At 37.8% G+C, this 14,879-nt stretch overlaps 1 protein-coding gene across 6 annotated transcripts in view; it reads left to right on the top strand.

Annotated features, from left to right (window-relative positions):
• Positions 1-14,879, top strand: part of BMPR1B (bone morphogenetic protein receptor type 1B) — a 371,913-nt gene that overhangs the window by 245,906 nt on the left and 111,128 nt on the right. For 2 of the 6 annotated variants that reach the window (XM_045570677.1, XM_045570675.1), the window contains exon 1: positions 13,598-13,808. The exons of the other annotated variants lie outside the window; for them this stretch is intronic. In XM_045570677.1, the coding sequence (XP_045426633.1) occupies positions 13,715-13,808 (94 nt within the window). In that variant the 5' untranslated portion in view covers positions 13,598-13,714. Of the gene's footprint in view, positions 1-13,597; positions 13,809-14,879 lie in introns of those variants that run through there. 6 annotated transcript variants of the gene reach the window in all.

Below are 14,879 nucleotides of genomic sequence, written 5' to 3'. Positions count from 1 at the left end.
TTTTTAGCTTCTGTTTTGATGGAGTTCTGTCACAGACAAGTGAAAAATGGGCAACATACAGGAAGTGAGAAGGGCTTAAACCTAGATGCTACAAAGTATGACAATGTCCACAGAGATTAGAGGGTTGTATCTGAATTACTGTAGAAGAAATAATAGTTAGTCATACATTGGCAGTTGGAAATATGGAGTGGCAGTTTAGAAAAAAAAAGATTTATCCTGATAATCAAAGTGATGTTAGCTGAAGCCTTGACATTATATGGGAGCATAGAATGTACAAGAATAAAAGAGATCATTGGGAAAGAATCATTCTCACCTATATTTACTACATGAATACAGAGAAAGAAACTGGGATGGCTAGGCTCTCATCATGAAAAACAAAGGAAGGGCTTCTAGCAAGTGCCTCATAAGTTTAATTTGTTCAATTTATTATTAAATGTGATGCTCTTAAGAAGGGAAGTACTTGCAATATCTAGTATCACTTATGGATGAAAAGGATGAAGACTGAGAAAAATTCATTGGGTTTTTTACCTTGAAAGAAGAATTATTTTAGAATGGTGAGAATAGAGGTCCAGTAGGGTCAACAGAGGGATTCGGGAATGAGATTTGTAGTGGTAATTAGAGCAGTAGGGTAGACTTCATTGAGAGGAGGTTGAGCAAAAACTTGTGAGAGATGATGGAGGAAACTAAGTCAATATTAAGGGAAGAAAGTATTTTATGCAGAGAAGCAGCAGATACAAAGCTCTGAGCTGGAGAATGGTATGTTTGAGCAACAGGATGAGGAAGAGGGAGAATAATAGGAGAAGGGTCCAATGAGGTCATTGGACCTTGTAAGCCATCACAAGGACTTTTAAAGGACATCCTAAGCATCTGCTCTAGGAGAGCAGCACTTTGATATTTTCTTTACCCCCAACATGAAATTAACCTATCACGTTTCATACAATTCAGATAAACTTCAAGCTTACTTTTCATAGGCTATTTCTCTTTGTAACAACATCTGGAAAGATAACCAACACAAAGAGGTAATATTATATAACCAATACAAAGTGAGGCAAGATTCTTTATTGAAGAGGCAAGGTTAAGCTATGATGAACAATTTGTAGTCCTTTCACTGGAATTCATAGAGTGAAGTAAACATTTTTGTTGTTCAATTGTCAATTTCTGATTATACCAATATCATCTTAATCAAAAATTGAGAATTCTTTTTAAACAACTATTTCTAAAAGAGCAGCTATTTCTTAAGAACTTTCTCCCTTTTTTCCTTTGCACATCCTTTGTTGAAGGTGCTAATGAGATGTATTGAGGTCTTGAGGTGTTTCCTCTGTAAACTGTCGGGAGACTTCAGTGTGGAAATTATGATGACTATTTAAGTCAGATTGATCATCTTAATAGGCCCTAAATCATTGGGATAAATGCAAGTTTTACTCATTTTGGTTAAGGTGGATTTGAATGTTTTGTTTGGCATAATCCTTAAGATAACTCAATACTTGACTAATTTTTCAGCTGAGTTTTTGGTAGCAGACCTAACCACAGAGATTGCTGACTGACTATAACAAATGTAGAGCAAGGGGGCCAAATAAAGGAATGCCCATGTAACTAATTCTTTTGTATTCAACATGAATACATTGGACTGGTAAAGAATTATTTTTGTGTCTAAATAGGTCACTGGTTTTATCTGATATTGTGATATTTAAGGTTTTCCTCTTCACCTTCATAATTAAAGCCTCTTGCTTCTCCTATTTCATGCACATCAATTATTCTCTGATTTTTGCCACAATGCTCTACATCAGTGGTCGGCAAACTCATTAGTCAACAGAGCCAAATATCAATAGGACAAAAATTGAAATTTCTTTTGAGAGCCAATTTTTTTTATACTTAAACTTCTTCTAATGCCACTTCTTCAAAAAAGACTAGCCCAGGCCATGGTATTGTGAGGAAGAGCCACACTCAAGGGGCCAAAGAGCCGCATGTGGCTCACGAGCCGCAGTTTGCCGACCACTGCTCCAGATAGAGCACAGAGAGAAAGGGTTGCATTAAGTCTGATTTCATTGTTCTGTGTCATTCTCTGATCAAAAAAAGGTCTATAAGTGGGGGGTTCATTTCCTTCCTTTCCTTTTTTTTTTTTTTTTTTTTTTTTTTTTTTACAAACTAGTTGTTTAAACATTCAAATTAACCCCTAGTCTTGTGAAAAATTATCCATGTATGGAATATCTTAGAAAGGCTTTAGTGAGATTATCAAAAACTGTTACTTCTCATTAAAAAAATTCAAAACACTAAGCAGCTGTGCTTTATCTCTGGGACAGGTGGAGGAAGATAAGGGGATTGTATTTATGTGTATTTGGGATACAGTATGTTTCAGGCATTCTTTTGGTGTCAACCATCTGTCATTAGGAGCATAATTGAATATAATATTAGGTCTACTAATAATTAATGTCGTTTTCTAATACTTTTTAAAATCGAATTTATTTAAACAATACAACAAAATTTAATCAACAATATAGTTGCCTTTGTTTTCTACAACTTGTGCCCAACGCTCAGGAAGCATTTTAATCCCTCTGTTGTAAAATTCTTGTGATTTTGATGCAAAAAATTCGGTCAATGCATTTTTGAGGCATTCTTCATTATTAAATTTTTTTCCAAGAAGAAAGTTTTGCAAAGAACGAAACAAATGGTAATCGGAAGGGGCAATATCAGGAGAATATGCAGGTTGAGGGAGAACTTCCCATTCCAACTGGCGCAGTTTTTCAGCAGTGATTCTTGCAATATGCGGTCGTGCGTTATTGTGGTGAAGAATTACGCCCTTCCGATTAATCAGCGTGGGTTCTTTTTCTCTTAAAGCTTGGGCTAACCTTTCCAATTGGGCACTATACACTGCACTTGTAATGGTTTGGTTAGATCAGCGTTTTTCAACCGCTGTTCCGCGGCACACTAGTGTGCCGCGAGATGTTGCCTGGTGTGCTGTAGGTGCAGACAAGACAAGAATTTTATAATTTTTCACTATTTTGTTTACTTAATATTTCATAATAAAGTAATTATAAAATACTTTCTTTGTGTTTCTTTGATTCCTATTCAAGAGAATTACTTTATATATAGTCAATATAGGCAAAGAGTTAAATTTTTTAACATTTTCTAATGGTGGTGTGCCTCATGATTTTTTTCATGAAACAAGTGTGCCTTTGCCCAAAAAAGGTTGAAAAACACTGGGTTAGATGGTAAAAGTTTATAATGAAAAATTCCTTTAAAATTCCACCAAACACACAACATCACTTTTTTCGCATGCAAGTCAGGTTTTGGCGTGGGCTGCGGAGCCTCATTTTTGTCCAACCATTGAGGCTGCCTTTTCAAATTAACAGACAGCACCCATTGTTCATCTCCGGTAACAATTTGCTCTAAAAACGGCAAACGGTTTTGACGAGAGAGGAGCGAACTGCAAATTGTGACTCTTTGATTACAGTTGTTGTCGGTCAACTCATGAGGAACCCATTTTCCAAACTTTTGGACTTTGCCAAGTGCACGCAATTGATTGGAAATTGTTTCTTTGTGAACAATTTAAAGTTGTCACAAGCTTTTGTTGGGTAATTTGAGGATTTTGCACCAAAAGAGCTTGAAGAGCTTCTTGATCGAAATTGGACACACGGCCTCGACCACTCTTGTCATCTAACGAAAAATTTCCCTCGCGAAATTTCTCAAACCAACGCTGGCATTTTCTGGCGCTAACTGCATCTTGACCAAGAGCACTACAGATGTTTTTTGCAGCCTCACTTGCTTGTCTTCCTAATTGGAACTCGTAAAGCATGCAGTGCCGAATATGCTCTTCATCCGCCATCTTCTTAGCCCTAGTTTTGCAACAAAAACCAAACCAAACACAAACTTTTTCAAGCAAAACTTGTTAATTGCACTTCACACATTCTGTAGATACCACGTGTTTGAAGGTTATGTCAATACAAGTCAACGCCAAGCAAGATTTTAAATGAATGTTTAAAAACGACATTAATTATTACTAGACCCGATAGTACATAGTTGACTTCTTGTTGGTACAAGAGATGAAAAGGTTTAGCATTTTATGAAACTGAATTGAAAAATTCTGGCAAGAAAAAACTTTTTTTTTAAATGAAAATCTATCTTTCTGTGCACATATATTTAAAATGTTACCTTAAAATAATTAACTTTCCGTAGTCTTTGTATTTCTTCTAGCATCAATTTTTAAATGCTTCTAAGAAATGGACATATTGTATACTGCAGCAATGTTGTTGAGACTGTCTATGGCTGTGATTAGCAATCTGTGGCTCAAGAGCCACATGCGGCTCTTTGGCCCCTTGAGTGTGGCTCTTCCATGGCCTGGGCGAGTCTATTTTGAAGAAGTGGTGTTAGGAGAAGTTTAAGTTTAAAAAATTTGGCTCTCAAAACAAATTTCAATCGTCGTCCTGTTGATATTTGGCTCTGTTGACTAATGAGTTTGCCAAGCGCTGGTCTATGGAAAGGCTAGTATATGATAAATAAAAACAAAACTTTTCTCTATTATGAATGTCTCTTTTTGTACTTTAAGAAACTTTTATCATGTAATTTCTTATATACATACTTAAGGTATTTTCCAAACAGTGAAAAATAGATTGTCTAGGAAGCATCTTCATATGGTGTGTGACCTTAGCCTTGATTCTTCAAATGTTCAAATAAGACCTATACTTCAACTCCTATTGTATTTTTATATGTGTATTACAGTGTTCCTTCTTTATTTCTCACATATAGTCTGAGGGAGTTATGAGGAATTACACAAGATATAATAAAATAACATTTTATTGACATTATTGTTCTTACTTAAAATTTTATCTTCAGTTTGCTTGGTATTTCTTATTAGTCTAAGTTGGATTTGCATGAATTTAAGGTATAGCTGACTTTGGAATGAATTAAGAGTGGTAGTAACCCCCTTTAAAAAGTGATTTACATCTGAAAGCGCGCTCAGATTTTTCCGATGGCCGGCATGGGGTGCGCACAGGCACTAGAGATTTTGATCTTCTGTTCAAGGGGGGGTTAGCACTAATGATGAAAAGATCGTCTACCTTTGTCCTGTGAATGCCTCTGCAACAGAGCTGCAGGCGAGTCAGGTCATTGCTTCAGTGGTTCATGACGTTCCCAATGAGTAACTTTAATTCTGAGGAGTCTGGGGCCAAAGTGGTAACCGTTACAGAATTAGGATATGTCTATCCTCATTTAAGCTCCTTTCTCACATAGTGCCTCCCAGGGGGCAGAGTGGACCTAGAAATGCCTTCTCATGATGTGAAGAAAGCAGCCTCTTTTGTTCAGTCAGACTCATCTGCTGGGAGGGCTACCTGACAGGGCTCTGGTGCCTCCATTCATCCACGGATTCTTTCTCCTAAGCCTGCAGAGTGGCCTCAGTATACCTCCTCATGCACAGGCCTATTCAAAGAAAAAGAAAGCCAAATACAACAACAACAACAACAAAAAAGCCCCACAAAAAAACCACAACACACCTCTTCCTTTGTTCCAGGGCACCCCACTCACCTTAGTTGCTTCACTTATAAAGTGTGCTTGATCATACCTGCATTGAAGGGCTGCTGAGAAAGATAAATGAGATGTGTACAATATACAGCCTTAAAGTTGTGATAATATGTATCTATTTTAATTATTATCATCATTTTTATAAAGAAATTGGAGAGGTCCATCTTTCATTTGATCTGAACCTGCTGACCTCTGAATGCACTGCCTTGGCTTCCAGTGTGTCTGCTGCCCCCCTTCTCTGATGTGGACGGGTTTGAGATTCAGGGTAAGACTTTGTGACGATCACATTCCCGGAATGAATTTCACCAGCTCCCAGAGTCTCTGAGTCTTCTTTCTATTGAATGGACCGTTTCTGCCCCAGTTATTTCTGACAGAGCAAAAACATAGGGGGCCCTGCTAGTGAAGTGCTGGTGTCAGATCCTGTCAGTCCTCACCAGTTCCAGTCCTTGTTGACACAGGCACTCAGTATTCTCATCTGTGAAATGGGGGTGAGGATACTCTCAGGCAGGTGGTGAGGATTCAAAGAGGTAGATTATGTTAGATACATAGCACAGTGCCTAACAGTAAAAGTTCACTAAGTGGCATGTATCATTATCACCATAGTCATCATCCTGTTCTCTATCTAGAAATAACTTCTATAACTTGCTTCCCAGCTCTGCCAAGACATCTTCTTCCCATTCAGTTTCAGCTTTTGGTCTGAAATAATTATATAGACCAGGTCATGGATTACTCTGCAGTGATTAATGTCAACAGTAATCTCATATTTATGTGTCACCTAGTTCCCTATTACTAGGGTACAGGTTTGACCTTATTAGCCGTTAGTTGAATGAAACCAGATGATAAACTAAGCAGAATATGCCTTTACTGGGTTAAAGGAAAGTCTGGAAGTTTGTTTTGCTTTTTTATTTTAATTTAAATTATTTTTTGTTTAAAATATTACATAAGTATACCCCCCCATTGACCCCTCCCTGGCCATCCCCACCCCCCAGCACATGCCCTCACTCCCTTTTCCCTGTCTGTGTCCATTGGTTAGGTTCATATGCATGCATAAAGGTCCTTTGTTTGATCTCTAACCCCCTCACCTCCACCTTCCCTCATAGGTTATACAGTCTGTTTGATGCTTCTATGACTCTGGTTCTATTTTTGTTTTGTTCATTAGTTTATGTTGTTCATTATATTCCACAAATGAGTGAGCTCATGTGGTATTTATCTTTCTCTGACTGGCTTATTTCACTTAGCATAATGCTCTCCAATTCCATCCATGCTGTTGCAAATGGTAAGAACTCCTTCTTTTTTACTGCAGCATAGTATTTCATTGTGTAGATGTCCCACAGTTTTTTAATCCACTCATCTGATGAGCACTTAGGCTGTTTCCAAATCTTAGCTGTGAACATAGGGGTACACATATCCTTTCTGATTGGTGTTTTTGTTTTCTTGGGATATATTCTTAGGAGTGGGATTACTGGATCAAATGGAAGTTCCATTTTTAATTTTTTGAGGAAACTCCATACGGTTCTCCACAGTGGCTGCACCAGTCTGCATTCCCACCAGCAGTGCATGAGGGTTCTTTTTTCTCAGCATCATCACCAGCATTTGTTGTTTGTTGATTTGTTGATGATAGCCATTCTGACAGGTGTTTTGATTTGCATCTCTTGGATGATTAGTGACTTTGAGCATGTTTTCATATATTTGTTGGCCTTCTGCATGTCTTTTTTGAAAAGTGTCTATTGCTTTGGTTTTTAACAGGAGAGCTTATCTTAGCAAATTAACTGAGTTAATTTTCATTGGTAGTTTAATCACACAAGTGGCCTTTATTTCTCTTCCTATTCTTTAATGTTAATTGCTTTTTGAGTATAGTCTGCTTATATTGTATGCAGGCTGTGCATGTTCTTGTTATATTCATGGTCTGAATGAGCTTTTAAAAAGAACTCTGCAATCTCCAGGTAAGTGGTAGTAAGATGAATTTGATATGCTCTATTGTAAAATTCCATGAAGCATCTTGCTCTCATGAGTTTGGCTGTGCACTGACGGGCAAATAATGCCCTCCAAGTACACAATGTTCCCGTGTTTCAGAATATTATAGTTTGAGGCTTATTTGTCCTTTTTCTAAAGCTACCTCAGTTCTTTTTTAATGCATTTGGGGGTAGGAAAGTTAAAAGACCAACATTGAAAGCCTATATCAGATGATATTGTCATGTTCATTCCATAATACTGGGGCTCTCCACTGTTAATAATAGTAATGTTTACATTAGATGAAAAATGTTTTATGCTATTGATTGGTGTTTAATTTATGTTAAGACATATGTAAAGTATTTTACAAATGTATTTCCTCTATTACTTTAATAAATTCTTCAAAAATATACCTTTTGTGTGTGGTTGTTATAGAAAATTATATTTTCAGTTCTTGAAATATATACTTAATGAACAATTATTTTTTGAAATATTTCCTAAAGCCACTGAGACCTGGCTTAAAGTAAAAATTTTGACATTGGAAAGCTTGGAGTGAAATCTGGATGTCTTTATATTTATGTGAGAATTTTGTTTGTTGCCAGTGGTAACTATAGAGAATTTTTCCCCCAAATAGCACCTTTTTAATAACAATGGTGTCCCAAAATATACTGTGGCATAGCTTTAAACTTGATTAAGTCTGTCTTGGACTCCCCCCTTCCTCTCCCTGAGTAAATGGAAGAAAAGTTTGGCAGGCTCCATGCTGTGCACTTGATTGATGTCCAGAACATCTGAAGGACTTTTGTGTCCTGCCTGCTCTCCATGAGTGCATAATGTGTGAATACTTAAAGAAGGTCAGCCCTTATCACATTTAATCTAGGCCTGAAAGCAGATCAGCAGTGACAGTCCTACCCCGTCAGAAAGAACACAAATCATTCTCTCCATGCTGCAGACAAGTTGTGGGATATTTTCTCCCTCTTTTTATAAACCCTTCCCACTCACGGGGACCTTGGCAGAGCCATGAAAGCGGAGGGAAGACGTGCTCAGAATGACGTATCCCTCGCTGGAGGGAGGAAGGGATTGTTTATTTGTAGTGATGGGATGGTCTTTCTCTGTGCAGCTGAAGGGAGCTTCGGGTGGTTAATGACCAGTGATGTGGAATGCTGCAAATGAGGACGGGGTGAGGAGGCAGGAGGCAGCCTGAGAGCGGGCTGAAGTTGTGGTCTTTGTAAACTCCAAAGTCAGGAAAGATGTTTCTGTACAATTAAGTTCTAGTGTTCTCTGCCCCCCCCCCCCCACCAAATAGGGAATAACTTTTTATATCGTTACATTAAGTGTACAGCCAAAATTCAAAATCATAAAATGAAAATTTCTGTACAGTTCCGAGTGCACTTTTCTACTTTTCACACACCAAGCATGCAAGTTTGAAAATATTTTAGTGCAAAACTCTGGCATGGGAGGGACCTCAACTCTATAGCTTCCAATGGCAAGAAGGACCTGGCTGTTGTTTTTAGGTGTCTGTGTGATTGAATAGAAGTTTAATTAAAAAGTAGATGTTGATCTAAATAATATTAGCAGGGATGTTCAAGTAATAAAGAAATCCTTCTTGTTAAGGATTGTGAGGATATCGCTCCACTTTCTTAGATAAAAAGGAAAATATTTCTTATTGTACCTCAAAAACATTTCTAGCTCATTTTGGAATATAATCAGCTGCAAGGAGTTGCAGTCAGTTTACAGAATGTGCAATTACCTCCTTCAGAAATGAAAGCATTGCTTCCCTTGTCTGCAGGATCAAATCAAACCAGGCTGCACCCAACTTCTCCCTCCCCTCTGCTTTTCCAGCCTCAGTTCGCTGCTCTCGAGGCATCTCCAATCTCTCAGACTTTTGTGTTCTCTGCAAACACTGCTCTTTTTCTTACTCACAAATGCCTGTACTATCCGTTCTCTTAGCTTAGTCTTGCTTTGGCCCCCCTCCGCCCAGTGAATTCCTTCTTATCTCTGAAGACCTAGTTCAGATGCCTGTTCCCCACAAGTCCACTCCCCACCCCACATCGGCCTTAATCTTTGTTTATCCACTGGATTTCCCATGATCCTTCCCTATAGCTGGCAATTACTGTCTTGCATTGTCATTGTGTGGTTGTATGTTTGCCTTCCCCCATTCCAGGGGAAGGTTTTGTCCTGAACGCAGGTACCATTCTTTTGAATATATATAAGTTTATTACAGATTTTTAGCAGTCTGTGTTTTTTAACAGAAGTTGAATTAAAAGGTAGATGTTGTTCCAAATAACATTAGTAACATGCACCTCATTGTTCAATACTCTAAAAAAACCCAGAGTTTACTATTGACGCTAGTTCCTATGAGTTTGCTGTGCTATCATGCACAGGTCAAGAAATTAAAGAAACCATTACATTTTAGAAACATTTAATATCAAAAGCCATTAAATCTAATTGCATAGAAGCCCCTCAAAAAGTTGTGATCTGCATTTTTTAAAAGATATATATTTTTCTACAAAAACATCTTACCTGCTATACAAAAATCTATACAGTTTTTATGCTGAAGTTAGTACTGATCTGCACTTGAATTCACACTCTTAGCAAAACAATCACCTGGGAGCACACACATACTCCACACACATCATTACTTTGTAATGTTCTCAGATCCCCTCTCTAGACACAGTCCCTGATATAGTTTAAATACTGTATAAATACAAAAATCAGGAGATTGTGAGGCGGGGGTATGTGAAAGTAAGTTACGAATAAAAATTGTTAAAAAGATAGCGTAATTTAAAACTGTTTCATCTGCTTCTACTTCAATTATGTGGACATTTAATGAATAAAGTACAAATAACTTGAGTAAATAAATATTTGCTATTGAAAACTTTAAAACCTTGACTTAACATCAGAAACACTTTTCATCTGTTAGTGTTCACATTGTTTGTGACAAGAAGGAGCAATTTGGTAAACGTTACATTAAAGAACATTATCGCTAACAAGGGTTTTGTGGGATTACTTTTTTATTTTTTATTTGATTATGGTCTCACATAATTGTCCTTATTGAGAACTTGGGGGTCAACAGAGGTGGGCACAGACCCTTACCAACGCCCCCTGCAGCATGGCAGGTGCCTGAACCCTCTCCCATTCTGAGGGAGGTCTCCTGCCCCTGGGATTACTTTTGTCAGAAGGCAGGAGAGTAGTGAGAATTGTCAGGAAATTGCTGACCATTTTCTGATATTCTTTTCTGAGCACTGTTGTTTATTTACTTGCTTAATTGTATAAAATCTTCACAGTTAGGTAATGAATAAACCGTAGAACAGAGTTTAAATAATTTGCCCAAGATTGTACAGATAGCGTACAAAGTTCTCTCTGCTCCATAGCACAGACGGCACCAATCTATAATAAGTGGATCTGTGTAAGAGCTCTACAGTGACACGTGGCGATAACATGTCCCATTCATATTGGTAGAGCGTCCTGAAGTTCTCCTTCATAGATCCTTGTTTTTCCTCTTGTGTATATTTTCAGATTGAGACCTTTCTCTTAATACTGTCTCAGAGCTTTCTTTGCAGCCTCATTTGGGGTGTACTTTAAGGTGAGAATGCTGTATCATAAGCAAATTGGGATCGTGTTGCTAAGCCAGATTTCTGATCTACCTTATAACAATTTTAGATCTTTCGAGCCTCGTTGTCTGGAACCTAATTACGCATTTTATAGAACATTGTTGGCACCCAGCATAAGTTAAACCATATAGGCAAAATGGAAAAAATTAATAGGGACAGGTCTTGAACTTTTTAGCATTGTAAATAAAAGAAAGAAATCTGTATTAACAAAACATTTGACTCCGTGGAGACCTTTCCCCACACTTCCGATCTAACTTTCAATTCTTCTCACATACTTGGAAGTTTAAGGTCAGAGACCCATCCTATATGCTGAAATCTGAAAATTTTAAAAAATCATCAATCCAGATACTTACTTATTATCAAATTCATAGTCCAAACTTGATACCAGCATTCAGAGTTCTGCACAATCTGGTTTTCATCTTTCTCTCCAACCATTTACTAATAGGAACTGCCTGTTCCAGAAAGATTTTTCTTCGCATGCTATTGCACAAATGAAACAGTTAATTTCATCTCTAATCTTTGATCTTTCCTCTCATGCCCTTTATTCTGTATATATTAGTTATATTAGTTCAATTCATATTTCAACATCCAGCTGTCCCTTCAGTGTTGGGCCTAGACTAACCCTTCCATTATTCTGATTTCCCATCTTTGTTGAATTTATGATGAATTTATCATCTTTATGATTAATTTATCTTCATCATAAAACATCTTACATTTTTACTTAGTTCTTTCATGTACATATAAGATGCTTATATTCCTTTTTCTGTGGTATTATAAATTTCTTGAGTGCATGTACTTCAGCAAGCACATAGTACAAAATCAGAAATGGTGGCTGATAAAGAATTGTTTAGAACTGAATTAGGATTCAAGGAGGAAGGCAACAATCCTCTCTTTATGCTTTGGACCATCTGTGGATACCCATACTGGGAGGTGTGAGCGAGGGGAGCTGTCCCATGTTTCAGCCATTCACTCCGCGACCAGAGAGCAAGGCTGGGTTCCAAATTGGCAGTGGAACCATGTTGTGATGTGGCTCTGAGCCCAAAGCAGAAAGTTTGAAGAAGAGATTCTCTTGCTTGATTTTTTGTCTGCTTTCCCACATGTGATCCCTCTGCTACTAATCACTCTGATTCATGTTAGTGTGCCTCAGTCTCCCTTTTTAGCTTTAAGAGATTGGATAAATGATACTGAAAGACTACCTCATTCACCACCCCAGCTTCCATTTTCCTGACGTGTAAGTGGCATGACTTTGGTAAAATACAAAATGTGTGGGTTCTTAAGCGTAGGCTACTCCAAGATACCCTACAAGGTTAAAAATGCCATGTTTCTGTTAAATGTCATCTCATAAAAGTGTGAGGTTTGGATGTTGAGTTGATAGCAGTCTTTGTAATTGTTGGGCTAAGCTGGAGAATAGATTTGAGTGGCAGCTAGTACGGTAAGGCTGGGAGATGGCAGTATGTGTGCATGGAGGGAGGAGGTGTCTCTTAAAAATAAAGAAGATGGCAGAGATGTTTTTCCAAGGTAATAAATCTTAAAATATTAAGTAAATACATCTGATGACAACTGAGAGTTAATCATTATAGTATGTCTGCGGTCTTATAGTCATGAATCCTTAATAACGGCTTCTGTTTGTACCTCTCTGTGGTGACATTGCAGTTCTTACACATACTGGCAATTCATTTATACTTCTTTCTATTCTTTTGTTATTGTCAATTCTCAGAGAAAAAAGTTAAACAAAAAGTCTTTTAAAGTTTTTTTTATTTTATTTATTTATTTATTTATTTATTTATTTTTGTGTGTGTGTGTGTGTGTGTGTTGAAAAAGGTACCCAGAATATCATGGAAAATCAAATTTTACAGATTGTTACATTTAAAATATAAAATATTGAATAACTTACAGTGATTTTATTCACATAATAAGTGGTTAGTTTCACAGTGGTTCTTATTTTCTACATAGGAAAATTCAAAGTATAGCCACTTAAAGTTAATTGATTAATGAGCAGCATAACTAAAACATTTTAACTTAAAAGATTCATTAAGGATGGTGTATGGTAGGTGGCCCCTTTTCCTATCTGATTCATAAGCGTTTGCTTCATTATTTAAATGTACATACAGCGTGAGAAAACTTCCATAGCACGACACTTTATGTGCTGCAATATTTCCGTTACCTCATTTGAAAAACAACCACCAAGTTTTCCTCCTTGTCCTTCTACAATTCCCAGTTAACCATGTTAGCAGAGAGAAACCCTTGAGCAAAGACTCAGTCTCTTTCATGACCGTAAAGGGTAGGTGTGCGATGCTTTGGAATCCCTTCCTCCCTGCCCTAGAGATCTGGGGAGTTTGGCGTGGCCAGTGCAGAGGGAGGTGCCTGCCTGAGCTGGCCCCTGTGTGGGCAGCTGGGCCGGGCGCTTTTCTTAAGAAAACAGTCCTGCTCAGGGTCCTCGCTGCCCTTTGTTGTCCTCCCCACGAGGTGATCCGGGGAAGCCTCTGGTGACAGCACCAGTCTGTAACAGGCTTGTCTTTCACGGTCCTGTCTCGGGCTTGCTGGCAGGCTTGCCTGCGGCTCTGACAAGGGTGGCAGCCGAGGAGTCTCAGTGAAAGAAGGGAAAGGCAAGAAGCAGGAGGTGTCCCCAGGCAGGTTGCATGCACTGCTCTCCTGCCGCAGTGGGTTGGCTGGAAGAACTACCCTGGCGGCTTCACATTTCCTTGCTCATCCTTCTGTCTATGCACACGAGGGGTAAGAGGACCAGCGCCCCGCAGGGCGGGGCTGACAGGGGCCTCCGTTAATGTCTGCTGCTGTGGCTCTTATCACAGAACGGGAAGTTCAGGGCAGAAGTTGAATGGCTACAGGTTTTCAGACCCCATCCTCCAACTGCTCTGTAATTTAACTAGTTTTTTTTCTCTATCAGGGCAAAGCTTTCCAGGTAGTGTATTAGGATATTTTTAAAGGGACTCAAAGTTTCTGCATTCTCTAGCAATTAAGAAAAAAGTGCAGCCCACTTTGGAACCTTGATTATAAAGTTGGTTGTCAGCATACTGTCACAGTTTATATGGGGAGAATTTAAGAAAATAACACTAATAAACTTTGTTTTGATCATTTTAAGTTGGACACTGTTAGATTTTTATAGATTAGCTATTTAACTTTGAAGTTTGTTTGAATTTTTATATGGATGCATGGAGTAAATCTCCAGTTTTATAATAGCAGTAATTATAATTTGTGAATATGTCAGAATTTATGCACATGTAAGAACAGGGTTTGCTTAGTGATCATTTGGTCCAGAAGAATTATTTTTGTATAAAATTGACTAAAGGATAGCACAATTTTTTAAAAATAAAAGAGTAATTATAAGAGTACGTGAAGTATTTTCAAGTTAGAAGAAAGACAACTTGATGAACATGAAACAACTGTCTGTGATAGTGATTTGCAATGAGGGAGTCATTGCAAGTTTGAAAATAAAGAGAAAATGGCTTTATAAAATTAAGCCAGGGACAAAGGTACCATGAGAGATCAAAATACACTGAGAGTTCAGCCTCATGTACTTGCAAATGCATTTTAAAGAACCAATTGGCGATGTTATTTATTTAAAAAGTATGTATTGTCAATTGGCATGTACTTTTGATTGGCACTTATAAGATTAATGTTTTCGTAACCTCAAAGAACTCCGTGACACTATTGCAATATTGTTTTTTTATGGCTTGGCTATGGGTGATGCTTTTAATTTCTGGTCTAGACAAATGTAGTTCAAAGGAGTTTTTTGTATTTATCTGAAGGAACAATGAGTAGTTCATTTATGGTTTGATAGTTAAT

The sequence above is a fragment of the Pipistrellus kuhlii genome, unplaced genomic scaffold (assembly GCF_014108245.1).
Source record: "Pipistrellus kuhlii isolate mPipKuh1 unplaced genomic scaffold, mPipKuh1.p scaffold_m20_p_1, whole genome shotgun sequence".
NCBI classification, from domain to species: domain Eukaryota; kingdom Metazoa; phylum Chordata; class Mammalia; order Chiroptera; family Vespertilionidae; genus Pipistrellus; species Pipistrellus kuhlii.
Note: the sequence above shows the minus strand (reverse complement) of the source record. Positions and strands in the feature narration are given on the sequence as shown.